Source organism: Neofelis nebulosa, chromosome 1 (genome assembly GCF_028018385.1).
Source record: "Neofelis nebulosa isolate mNeoNeb1 chromosome 1, mNeoNeb1.pri, whole genome shotgun sequence".
NCBI classification, from domain to species: Eukaryota; Metazoa; Chordata; class Mammalia; order Carnivora; family Felidae; genus Neofelis; species Neofelis nebulosa.
The window spans coordinates 83508780-83522834 of NC_080782.1; the positions used below are offsets into that span (position 1 = coordinate 83508780).

Consider the following 14055-nt stretch of genomic DNA (forward strand, 5'->3'; position numbering starts at 1 on the left):
GCAACAATTTATTAAGCCATTTCCCTCTTTTTTCTTAAGTTTTTTTGTTTTTGTTTTTGTTTTGAGAGAGAGGTAGAGAGAGGTGAGAGAGTATCCCTGCCCTGTCAGTGCAGACCCCAATATGGTGTTCGAATTCACACCGTGAGATCAGGACCTGAGCCAAAGTCGAGTCAGATGTTTAACCGACTGAGCCACCCAGGCACCCCAAGCCAATTCCTTCTTTTTTTTTTTTTTTTTAAATTTTTTTTTTTTTTTAACGTTTATTTATTTTTGAGACAGAGAGAGACAGAGCATGAACGGGGGAGGGTCACAGAGAGAGGGAGACACAGAATCTGAAACAGGCTCCAGGCTCTGAGCTGTCAGAACAGAGCCCGACGCGGGGCTCGAACCCACGGACCGCGAGATCATGACCTGAGCCGAAGTCGGACGCTTAACCGACCGAGCCACCCAGGCGCCCGCCAATTCCTTCTTGATGAACATTATATTCTTTGCCGTCTCTCTGCCTTTACTTCACACATGCATGCATATGTGCATTCTTCCTTCATTATGAGAGTTTATCTACAAGATGATTTCTTAGAAGTTGTACACTTAGCTGTTGAAACATTGTTCTCCAGCAATGCTAAAACTGTCTTCTTTCCCAGAGGCAGTATAGAACAATGCATGCTGTATGTGCCTTCCTACATGGATGTTGTTAAACCCTCACTTGTAACTTCCAGTCAAACCTGTTGTCCAGCACAATGATTGAATTTATCCAGGCAATGGAAATAAAGATGTAGACTAGTCTCACAACCTTGAGATCATGACCTGAGCTGATATCAAGAGTCCAACGCTTAACCAACTGAGCCACCCAGGCACCCCCCAAGTTAGATGTAAATTTAAGAGAGAGGAAAAAAAAGATGTGCTTTGGGATCTAATGCCAGGCTGACTCCGATCAGTTCCAGCTTACTCTTGTACTCCCAGGATGACTCTGCCATTGATAGAAGCTGGGGGAGTATTTCACACTTGAAATTTTTTGAAAGCGCTGTAGACTTTTAGATTGGCATAACCCCTATACTAGGTGTGAACTTTCTTGAAGCTGTCTGAACCATGCAAGAGCCTCTCTAAATTGCTGTTGTGAGGATTAGTGATATAAAGCAATAAATAACAGAGTCCTAACTCAAAAGTTTCTTTCTTTGTTTTTTACAGTTTATTCATTTTGAGAGAGAGAGAGAGAGAGAGAGAGAGAGAGAGAGAGAGAGACAGAGAGAGAGAGAGAAGGGCAGGGGCAGAGAGAGAGGGAGAGAGAGAATCCCAAGCAGGCTCTGTCAGCACAGAGCCCAATGCAGGGCTCGAACCGACAAACTGCAAGATCATGACCTGAGCCCAAACTAAGAGTCAGATGCTCATCTGACTGAGCCACCCAGGCACCCCAAAAGTTTCTTTCTTCCTACATTCCTCATAGAATAACTGAACATAACAACATGAATCTTGGGAGGTTATTTGTATATTTCAGATGAGAGATAAAAAGAAACTGAACCCAGTCTTTCACAGTAAGAATTGAAAGGGGAGGATACATTTAAGAAAAGATTTAAACAGATAGTGTTAACAGGATTTGGTGTTGAGGATGTTTTTTCCTTGCAACTATACTTAAGACATTTTGAAATGACCAAAATCTCTTTGAAATAAAAGACAGTTTGGCATAGATGTTTAATTTCTTACTATACTTTTTAGCCATTAAAATAGTTTTATGAATCCTTTTCTCAACCTTTTAGAAAGTACTATCCCAAAATACGTTTGTTTCAGGAAAATAAGCTTTTATTTTATGGCTGGCTTATAGTTTAATTACTAATTTTTATATATCAGCCCTCTTCCCTATTAATTACTTATTAATTCCTAGGAATTTTACTAATCTAGTTAGATAAATTGGACTTAGCTAAAAACTGGAAAACTGTTTATCTCATAACTATTTGTGCTTTTAAACATGTGATAGATTGAAAAAGTTTTTTCTTTAGACTGAATTTATGTTGTGGGTAAACAGTATAAACAAGAGCATTAAAAATATGAAATGAATTTTTTTAATGTTTAGATTTCTCTTACTGTAAAAATCTTAATCTCTACCATGACATCTCTACTCTGATTTTAAAAATAAAAATAGAAATTCTAGCTTTCCATGAAAGCATACCAAAATGTTTTCTACAACCTTTACATCGAAAACATTGTCATAATTTTCCCCAATGGAACATACTTTTTTTTTCCTTTGAATTATTATGTGGTTGAATAATAAAGACTCTGTGTTTTAAATCTTGAAAGAACTTTTACAATAAAGTTTCTAGATTTTATGTCATAAATATTCTCTTCTCTTTTTCTCAGTTCCTCTCCCTATCCTCACCTATACCAGCCTGATATTAATAGGCTCTTACACTTTTGTTATTCAATGCTGTCTAACTGTAAGACATCTCAGTCCTTTTTTGGAAGTAAGATACACACTTACATGCATACATAAATATAGTTGTGACCATAAAAATAAACTATTTTTCATTATCCAAATAAACATTGTTTTTAAGTGACATGGCAATAATGTTAGATGATCACTAAATTCTCAGGGGTCAGATGTCAGGGAATTCTAAGAACAGTGATCCCATTAGTTTTCTTTTTTCTTTTTAAATTTTTTTTTAATGTTTATTTAATTTTGAGAGGGAGAAAGATAGAGTGCAAGCAGGGGAGAGGCAGACAGAGAGGGAGACACAGAATCTGAAGCAGGCTCCAGGCTCTGAGCTGTCAGCACAGAGCCTGACGTGGGGCTCGAACTCATGAACCACAAGATCATGACCTGAGCTGAAGGCATTCACTTAAGCGACTGAGCCACCCAGGCACCCCCCATTAATTTTCTTAAAGCATCAATATCCTTGCATATAATTTCCTTTTCTATAAGTTTTCTATACCTTTCAAGGCACATTTAGCAGCTGCCTCCTGTGTAGTCCCTTAGCACTGTACACACCTCTTATCAAGTCTTACTGTAATGAAGTTATTTATTTACAGGTCTGTCTCTCTCATTAGACAGAATTCCTTTAGAGATGGGACGCTGTCTTACTCACATTTGGATCCCAAGTATATATCACAGTGCATGCCACATATTCAGCATTCACTTAATGTTGATCGAACATGTCTTCATTCAATAAGTAATTTTTACACTCAGGGTACCCAGGGGTGAATGTTGAATGAGAAAACCACCACAGATATCTTCTAAAAAAGAATATTGCATATTGCATTTTAAAAATGGTTTGTAAATCTGATTTACACACAGCCTGTCAGTAATGTATGCGCTCATACACGTCATTAACTTGGATAATTCAGAGTCATTATAATTAAGTACATTGGGTTCAAATTTATTAAGAAATGTTGAGACATATGAAAAGGCATAAAGGGTATTAATGATAAACATTTATACACTCATCATCCAGTTTAAGGAATAAAACAATACCAGGACTGCAAAGGCTCACTATATGCCTTTCTCCAATATCATCCACTTTCTCATCTCCATCCTGGATTTGGTGATGGTGATCACTCCAGCACATTTCCTTCTACTTCGACTACCTATGCTTATAATCCCTTATAATAAGGTGTACTGATGCATGGCAGATTTTCAAACTGTTGTGTGGATAGTATCGTACTGTGTGTATTTATTTGTACCTTTTCCTCTCAACAGTGTATTTGTAAGATTCATCTATGTTGATAGCTACATTTCTACTTTTATTTTCATGGCTCTCTCCCACTCAGTGAATTAACTATTTAATAATTTAATAATTTTCTTGTTGATAGACATTTAAGATGGTTTCAGTGGATAAGGCTAAAAAAATGCTTTTAAAAGTTCTTCTAATGAAAAAAAAAAAGTTCTTGCTAATGATCCCAGGGTCATGGGATTGAGCCCCACTGGGCATGGAGCCTGTTTGAGATTCTATCTCCTTCTTCCTCTGCCCCTCCCCCACTTGTGTGCCTATGCTCGCTCTCTCTCTCTCTCTCTCATGTTCTCTTGCTCTCAAAAAAAAAGTCCTTGCTAAGCCAACTAATGGTGTAAATTTGGGAATTTAAACTATTTAGGGAAGAGATTCTACATCTGTTTTTAGACTGTTTACATTTTTAGGCTAATGTCTAGGATCTAACAATAAAAGTGTTAATTGGATTTCTATTTGTTGAATTATCTTGGTAGTTTTTTTTTTTTTTTATGACTGACCTTTCTTCTAAAGAAAATTTGAAGGATCTTACAGTTAATCAGAAAACACTTAAACCCGAATAAAGACAAGTACCTTGTTATTTCAAAAATCCTAGACTAGGGTCTTTCATCATCTACCTCTGAAGTTATATAGACCTCCTCCCATCCAAGATTATGATCCCCATCAGCAATATTACTACTACACATATATGAAAATAATTTTAGGGGCGCCTGGGTGGCTCAGTCGGTTAAGCCTCCGACTTCAGCTCAGGTCATGATCTCGCAGTCCATGAGTTCTAGCCCCGCATCGGGCTCTGTGCTGACAGCTCAGAGCCTGGAGCCTACTTCAGATTCTGTGTCTCCCTCTCTCAGACCCTCCCCTGTTCATGTTCTGTCTCTCCCTGTCTCAAAAATAAATAAATGTTAAAAAAATTTTTTTAAATAAATAAATAAAAAGAAAATAATTTTACATTTTAGGTAATTTTGAATTAATTTTGACCTCAATAAAAATTACATATCAAGCTTTCACCTTAAATTTTGAAAATAATACTTTTGTATACTAATCGGGCAATAAATCTCTACACTTCCAACTATTGTTTTGCTTTTTAAAAGCAAGATGTTTAGACAGTGGTGAATGGCAGAATGACAAGATGTTTAGCCAACTAAAAACAAAATCAGAAGTTCTGACATTGAAAATTTTGTGACACAGCAAAGGAAACAATCAACAAAACTAAAAGGCAACCAACGGAATGGGAAAAGATATTTGCAAATGATATATCGGACAAAGGGCTAGTATCCAAAATCTATAAACAGATCACCAAACTCCACACCTGAAAAACAAATAATCCAGTGAAGAAATGGGCAGAAAACATGAATAGACGCTTCTCTAAAGAAGACATCCGGATGGCCAACAGGCACATGAAAAGATGGTCCACGTCGCTCCTCATCAGGGAAATACAAATCAAAACCACACTCAGATATCACCTCACGCTAGAGTGACCAAAACGAACAAATCAGGAGACTATAGATGCTGGAGAGGATGTGGAGAAACGGGAACCCTCTTGCACTGTTGGTGGGAATGCAAACTGGTGCCGCCACTCTGGAAAACATTGTGGAGGTTCCTCAAAAAATGAAAAATAGACCTACCCTATGACCCAGCCGTAGCACTGCTAGGAATTTACCCAAGGGATACAGGAGTGCTGATGCATAGGGGCACTTGTACCCCAATGCTTATAGCAGCACTCTCAATAATAGCCAAATTGTGGAAAGAGCCTAAATGTCCATCAATTGATGAATGGATAAAGAAATTGTGGTTTATATACACAATGGAGTACTACGTGGCAATGAGAAAGAATGAAATATGGCCCTTTGTAGCAACGTGGATGGAACTGGAGAGTGTGATGCTAAGTGAAATAAGCCATACAGAGAAAGACAGACACCATATGTTTTCACTCTTTATGTGGATCCTGAGAAACTTAACAGAAACCCATGGGGGAAGGGAAGGAAAAAAAAAAAAGAGGTTAGAGTGGGAGAGAGCCAAAGCATAAGAGACTCTTAAAAACTGAGAACAAACTGAGGGTTGATGGGGGGTGGGAGGGAGGGGAGGATGGGTGATGGGTATTGAAGAGGGCATTTTTTGGGATGAGCATTGGGTGTTGTATGGAAACCAATGTGACAATAAATTTCATAATAAATAAATAAATATTTTTAAAAAATTTTATGACAAAAACTTTTTAAGTTTATTTATTTTGAGAGAGAGACCAAGAGTGTGGGTGGGGAGAGGGAGAGAGAGAATCCCAACAGTGAGGAGCCTGAGTTGGGGCTCATTCTCATGGAGCATGAGACCATAACCTGAGCTGAAGTCAAGAGTCAGACACTTAACCGAATAAGCCACTCACGCACCCCAAAAATCTGTGATTTTAAAAGCCAGCTCAACTGTCTTAGTTTGTATCAGTGAGGGAGGTGGTCTGAAATGCAACTAACTGCTCAGTCCCTTTATCAGTGTTTGGACAAATTACTAAAATATCTAGCCTTCAGAAGGCTTTACCCTATTTATAGATTGTGGTTATTGGCCTCTACCCAGATTCAGATGTTAGAGATTAGCCTAAAAGCTGAGTCTTGATTGAAACAGATTTAGGCAGACTCAGCACTGAGCCTTTCCAATTCACTTTGCTGTAATCTATTAGGTTTCATTGAATGAGACACATAAGGATGCTATAATAAGAACCTTTGTTAAAGCGTGCCTAGAGTTAAGGTGTATGCTTCAGGTATCATGTTTCTCATTCATAGATGTGCTTACATAAGTTAAAAACATATCTGCCAATATTAAGGCTGACTTAGAACTGTTATTCCTGAATAGAATTGTCCCATCAGGAAATTGCATGGCCTGTGGCCTAAGGAGGTATTCTTTTTCTTGTTTTCATGAAAAAGCTCTTTGAGTCTCAGAATGTTATTTGTTTCATGGTAATTCAGTTTGAATTCACTCATGCTCAGAAGTCTCCTGAAAAGCCTTCCTTAAATTGACAGTGTGTTTTATAGGCAACCCACACCTGATGATTTTTGAAGAGCCATTCATATGACATCAGTTTTAATAATCAGTTTTGTTTCCGAAGCTTAAATAATTTTGTCACATGGTATCTATAATTAATAGCAATGATATTTTCAAAACAGTAATAACCTGTTCAGTAACAGATCTTTCTTAATATTATTAAGAAGCAAATGCATAGCTGTCGATTTTGGGTGAGGGTGGTCAGCTTCAAAAGAATTTTTCTGTTAATAAGCTTTCTTGCAGTTTAGATATGCTGCCATCAGGTGGTAGTAATATGTCATATCCATGTGGCTCCACAGATGACATTCTGCTTAAGGTCATCAGTTTATACCACGAAGATTTATAATCATGAATCCACAGATTTTATATGAAAATTAAAATAACATAGTATATCCATTTAGTGTTAGAACTAAGGGTACTCTGTATATTATTTTTAAAGCAGATATGTATTGAAAGATTCAATTGGACAAGTTTTTCTGTTTTTAGTTTATTTTTTGGTAAATGAGTATTATATACTTTCTAAAACTTTAGAAAATTATAGAAAAGTAAAATGTAAAAGATCAATTTCATTACCCAAAGATAATTGCTATTAACCCTTTGTTTTGTTTCATTTCCTTCTAGTCTTTTTTTTTTTTTTTTTTTTTTTAATACAGTGTTTAGTATGTTCTTGTTTTCGTTTTTTGGAATGGAGTTCTAGGACAGGAAAAGATAGTTGGCTGTAATAACAGTGTGTATACAGCATGTATCTATGTTTAACAACTTTTAAAATTGCAAGGTTTTTGTAATTGCTTTGTGACATTTTAATATCCCATTGATTGAGGTTTTCCATAATTTGTATAGTCATTCACCTATTAGTAGACTATGTTTATGATAATTAGTCAACATGAGTATCTTATCTCTGCATTCCATCTACTGCTTATCAAGAGGACCATCATTTCATTGTAGCCATGCTTGATTTTTGTTTTAACACAGAATGATTTCTGATTCATCTCAGAGTATCTAGATATCTTACATCTTGTATTTCCTCCACTGTGTGTGATAGGAAATTTCCAGAAAATCTGAGCATTCAGTTTTCAATTATGAATGAAAATATGTAGTCTCTTTGTTATTGTTTCCTATTGTAAGAATGCTTTATAATTTTGTAAACCATATTCAACCAGGTACCACGTATAAACATCTCAGGTCCTGTGATATTATGACATGGAGCCATTACTTGTTTCCTACCAAAATAATCTTTTCTTTTCTTTTTTTATAGCATAGAACATTGCATTAAAGAAATACAATCTGAAGTTAACAAGCAGTGTCCAGATGTGCAGCTGCAAACGACAACTGACTGTTTTGAGTGGCTAGATAACTATAATTATAATTCATCCAAGTCACCTTCCATTCCCCATGGAGATTTGATAAAATTCCTCAAAACACTGGTAAAAAAACAAAACAAAAAAATCCTTTGTTTTATAGTGAGGTGGGGTGGGTGAACAGGAATATAATTCATTCAGCTTCTTATATGTAAATATTTTAGTGACCGTGTTATCCTACCATATCTAGGGGTTGGGGTATGGTTTGGTTTCTGTATCCCCAGTGGAGTACAGTGAGCTGTTTGTTTTTTACCTTTTACAATGATTTGTATCAATAAAATGAAGTTTTATATAAATGGAGATTAAACATTATAATTCCAAAATGTGTAGATTGATATGTACCACACATTTGTCTACCAGAAAAGTTCATATTTATTATGTTTTATGTCCTTCACAACCACTCATCTTCTCTGTGCTTATTATTAAGCATAATGAGATCACCGTTGATTGTATCTTTTAAGTTGCCTTGTCTATCATTCCGTGTATTCCCAAACTGCAGGCATACCCAGTTTTTTCAAGCAAGGCAGTAATTTCTACAAGACCACTGTTAATTGATGGGGAAATACTACATTGGTCATTCTTTGATACTGACCACTCACTATGTTAGGATGTGTTTGTAGCCATGGAGTAAGAACACCCACTTTATTACCCCTATATCTACAAGGAGTAGCTTGCAACAACAGTTTCCCAAAGAAACAGCATGATTGTTAGAAAGCAGTATGTCTGTGGCTATGGGTAGCTTGCAACAACAGTTTCCCAAAGAAACAGCATGATTGTTAGAAAGCAGTATGTCTGTGGCTATGGTTTTAATTTTCTTTAGGGGGAAAAAGGCACTGTTTTTGTCTAAACATCAAACATTGACTAAGGCAGATGTGGAAAATATCTTGAGGTTGTAGATGGCTTAGGATGACAGAATCAGATGAAAAGTTTTTGGCTATTGTTATTATTGCAGATGTCTCTTTAATGTTTACAAAGTAATAAAAGGAAGAGAAAGGAAGACTATGTGCCCTGAAGCCTATTCTTTTAAGAAAATCCCCTCACCCATTATCTCTTGAAGGTGCAGGCTTGAAGAATAAATATGGACATAGTTATTCCTTTAATTTCTATTAAGAGCCATGTGTATTGAATTTCATTAATATTGATGTAATAATGCTTTCTCATTTAATTAAAAGCAAAAGCTTTTAATTATCTTTTAATCTGTCACACATAAGTCATTCTGTATTCACTGCAGGGCAAAGGCCGCTTTAGTTTTGCTCAAATTCATTAAACTGATAGGGTTGTTCCAGACCTAGGTTTTTTTTTTTTTTTTTTTTTTTTTTTACATAATTGATCATGTTATTTTGAGGAAAGAACCACATTATTAAACAGATTCTGGTTGAAACGACCTTATTATCAAGTTTTTACATGCTAAAGCTGTCAATCTTAACAGCCATTTTTCACAGCTCTCTTTTTTTTAATAGAAATTTTTTAATTTATTATCTAAGTACTTAAATAAGAAACAGAGGTTCTCATTATGACAATTATACTGAAGTTATTCTCAAACTTAAGTAGTCATACTATACACGTGTCCTGAACCTATTATTCTTTAAATATTGTTTGATCAAATATTTACAGATTTAGACTGATTAAAAGAAACCCAAGATAGAGGCACTAACATGACTTGTTTGTTTCATAGAATTTACCATTTTTTTTCTAGAAGTATCAAAAGCACTAAATAGAGAGGGATGAGAGAGAGAGAGAAGCTTCAGAAAGATCAGTGCACTTTGTGGCTCTCTGGAGTGTAGTAGAAAGAGCATAGATAGGGAGAATGAAGCCACGGATTCATTCTTGGTCTTGTGCTTTACTGTGTGTGACGTTTGGAAAGTACCTTAAACATGTTGCATGTTAGTGTCCTTATCTGCAAACTGGGTTTCTAAATATCTGTATCACAGAATTTTTATTGTGAATAAGCCAAAGGCTTGATAGATAAGTGCTTTTTATATAATAAAATACTATCTATCTATCTATCTATCTATCTATCTATCTATATTACATATGGAACATTAAATTGGATAGGGCACTGCTTAGAATGGCTTGAGAGCAAATTCCTGGAATTCGCATGACTTCTGCATAATTCTGAATCATACATAATACCTGTAGTGTCTTTGTCAATAGGAAATTTCAAAGCCAGCCTTATTTAATGCCACTTGAATTTTGCTTCCAGTTTTCTTAGAATCAGCTTGTTACTACTCAGAGAATATAAACTAATTTCAGTGTTACCTGAAAGAGACAAAATTAGGAAATTCAGCATGTAAGGAGAATGTGTGCATGTAATTCAAGGTCTAAAAAGAAAGTAACTTTTTATTCCTTTACTATTCATAATTATACCTATCATTGTTTTCTGGCAACACAGAAGGCATAAAGGAATAATTTTGTATCATCTTTTGGGGAATGATTCTGAGAGTATCTTTTCCCCCTATTGAGTTACTTATCTTTTTGGAGAGAACTGAAATATTCTCAGATTAATTTCCTAAGTAAAATATTTCTTAACATGGCTCTCAAAAAGGGACTTAAATGAAAGTTAATGTCTTTATATTATATTTTATTTCTCAGGATGGCAGGTATTAGTAACCTCTGGGCACAGACTATATTTAAAGGTCTCCATTTTGTATGTTCATTTGGGGTTCTATAATAATAGATATGCTTATTCAGGCATGAAAATTTTCTACCAGGAATCACTTAGGGACATGATCTTGAGTTTATTTTGTCAGAGGAATACATTTCAATCAACGTTTTGCTATAGATTTTTATTTAGAATTTTCAAGCTGCAGCTCAGATTATATTGGGGATGGATAACAATGAGGGCTGAAAACTATATTATGTTTGGAAGGCTAACTGAAAATATAGATCATCACCTGAGCATGCATAATTTAACGGATCATAAAGCTAACCTTCTAAAATACCTGAATTGATTAAATTCCAAATGCAAAACACACACACACACACACACACACACACACACACACACACACACACACACAAAAACCCTTGAAGACCATTTGAGTATTGATTCTAAATTGAAATGAATTAGTATGAAATTGTGTGACTATAGAAATCATTTTTACTATTACTCTTACAGCTAATCACATTTTTCATGTTATAATTTACTTTTATTAGCAAGATTCGTTGAAGAGTGAACTAAATCAAGAAGAAGTGATACTGGATTTACTTTGGGATCTCTCCTGCCAGAGCAGCGTTTCGTTCCCGGCAACTCTAAGTGGAGCATCTTTCCATTTCCTCTCTCGGACTTCTCTTCATTCTGTGGAAGATGATTCCTCCATGGATGTACAGTCTATCTGGGATAACATAAGACTACATCTTCGACGCTTCTTAGTGAACAAATTACAAAGCCATAATGAAATCATCAATTCACAGCACAAAATTTGGTTGAAAAAGCAGTGCATACAACAACTGTTGTTTCTTTATCCAGAATCAGAAGTTATAATCAAGTACCAAAGCATACAGAATAAACTGTTGGCTGAGCTCCTGCAGAACTGTTTTCCTGCTTATAGCAGAGAATTGAATTTAGACATAATGGCTCATGGATACCAAAGTACAATGCTTAGGTTATACTCAATGATAAAAGAAGATTTTAACACACTACACGAAATTTTAGCTCCCACCTCAACGGTGAAATTCATTAAAGAAACTTACCTGGATACTGTTGCAGAAGAAATGGCAAAGTTTCTTGAAAATTTTTGTGAGCTGCAGTTCAAAGAAAGTGCTATCCGTGTGATTAAAACAAGCAAGAGCTCCAGCAGGCATAGAGGATCAGTGCATGCTTTGGGTTAGTGATTTTTTAAATTTGTTCGGTTTGACTTAAGCCTTTTGATACCTTTAATTTTCTAACATTTTTCTATTTGGTTAAACTTACTGCAAACTTAAAACTAAATCAGAAAATAAATATTATGAAATTTTTCAGTGCACATTTCTCTTCTGCATTTCTTTTTCTGTAGGTATAGTCCTAGACGTGCTTTTCTTCCTGTTCTTTAAATTGTTAAAGATATTGAAAATGTAAGTCAAAAATGTTGCCAATAAGAGTCTTGGTTTTTTTGATTGCATAAATTACTGGGTGAAACTGTGTATATATATATATATATATATATATATATATATATATATATATGAATCAATATTCTCATATATGTAACAGAAAAGTATAATTCTTAACCCATTGTATCTTCCAAACCTGAAACATCATTAGGTAAAAAGAATTGTTAAAGATTTGTTGAAATTTACATGAACTAAAATTGGACGATTAGAATTGTATTCTTTTAGTCAATTCCAATAAAGAGCTATTGTGAAATGGTAACTATAAAAGTCTATATTATAATTGGTCACAGAGGCATAGCATTTTAAAAGTTCCTCTAGGGGCGCCTGGGTGGCGCAGTCGGTTAAGCGTCCGACTTCAGCCAGGTCACGATCTCGCGGTCCGTGAGTTCGAGCCCCGCGTCAGGCTCTGGGCTGATGGCTCGGAGCCTGGAGCCTGTTTCCGATTCTGTGTCTTCCTCTCTCTCTGCCCCTCCCCCGTTCATGCTCTGTCTCTCTCTGTCCCAAAAATAAATAAAAAATGTTGAAAAAAAAAATTAAAAAAAAAAAAAAAAAGTTCCTCTAGTATCATTTCTATAAGAATATCCATAAAGAAAAGGTGATTTGAAAATTCCTAATTTTATAGGGGCGCCTGGGTGGCGCAGTCGGTTAAGCGTCCGACTTCAACCAGGTCACGATCTCACGGTCCGTGAGTTCGAGCCCCGCGTCAGGCTCTGGGCTGATGGCTCGGAGCCTGGAGCCTGTTTCCGATTCTGTGTCTCCCTCTCTCTCTGCCCCTCCCCCGTTCATGCTCTGTCTCTCTCTGTCCCAAAATAAATTAAAAATGTTGAAAAAAAAAAAAAAATTAAAAAAAAAAAAAAAAAAAAAAAAAAAAAAAGAAAATTCCTAATTTTATATAAAAGGTAAAGGAAAACAGAAAGAAATTATTGTGATATAATAAACTTTTCTGTCACCATTTTAATTTCCCACTAGTGGAGAAAAATCACGATAAAAATATTATTTTTTAAAATTATTAGTCATGCTTTTATGTAAAAATTCTGAGGTATATTTCTAAATAGGTACATAAACTATAGTTTTTAAGTGTTTGAAAATTGTTATTTGGTGAATTGCTGTCTTTGAATTTATGGTCACTTTTAAAAATTTCCATAGCTCATCATATTTTTACATACCTTCCTTAATAAAATGCCAGAATACCAAAATACTGTGATATATGAATTTTCAAGTAGTTTAATGTTTTATCTTATATTTTTTTTATTTTCCTCTGGAAGCTATATCATATCACAGAACAGACATGCATCAGCCAACTTTAGGTTATGGCAGAATGCAAAGTCAGCTAATTTAGGAACATTACAGTTTTGCTCAAAGCAAATAGATTTTCATTTTAATTGTTACATAAATTTTAAATGCATGTCATGAGTATACTTATTTTCTAAAAATTTTTATATTCTCTAAAAGAATTCCTGCTTACTTGTAAAGTGTTTAAAACATGAAAGTTTTATATATGCTAAATATAGTTTATAACAGAAGAAAAGATCCATATGGTTGAAAATATGTGTAAGTTGCTATGGAGTCTTTAGGACTGATATTGAGGTGTTTTCTCATTCGTGAGAGAAAACTATGTGTGTAGGCTTTAACACCAAAATTTGAAACATTTTCTGCAAGTCTAGGTGCACTGATCTTTCTCAAGCTCCTTTATCTAACCGTTGGTGTAAATCACTTGTTAAATTAATACTTTCCATATGCCAGGCACTGTGCCACATACATTCTTTTTCTTATTATCTCAATTTCATAAACAAAGAAAGAAGCTTAGAAACATTAACTTGCTCTGGGCCCTGTTGTACAAAGTCAGAATTCATATGTTGGTCTTCATG

The 14055-nt window shown here is 35.1% G+C and overlaps 1 protein-coding gene across 3 annotated transcripts in view; it reads left to right on the forward strand.

Moving 5' to 3' along the window:
• KIAA0825 (KIAA0825 ortholog) overlaps positions 1-14055 on the forward strand; it is a 387603-nt gene that overhangs the window by 53074 nt on the left and 320474 nt on the right. For all 3 annotated transcript variants that reach the window (XM_058729962.1, XM_058728632.1, XM_058729187.1), the window contains 2 exons: positions 7993-8161; positions 11252-11921. In XM_058729962.1, the coding sequence (XP_058585945.1) occupies positions 7993-8161; positions 11252-11921 (839 nt within the window). The remainder of the gene's footprint in view (positions 1-7992; positions 8162-11251; positions 11922-14055) is intronic.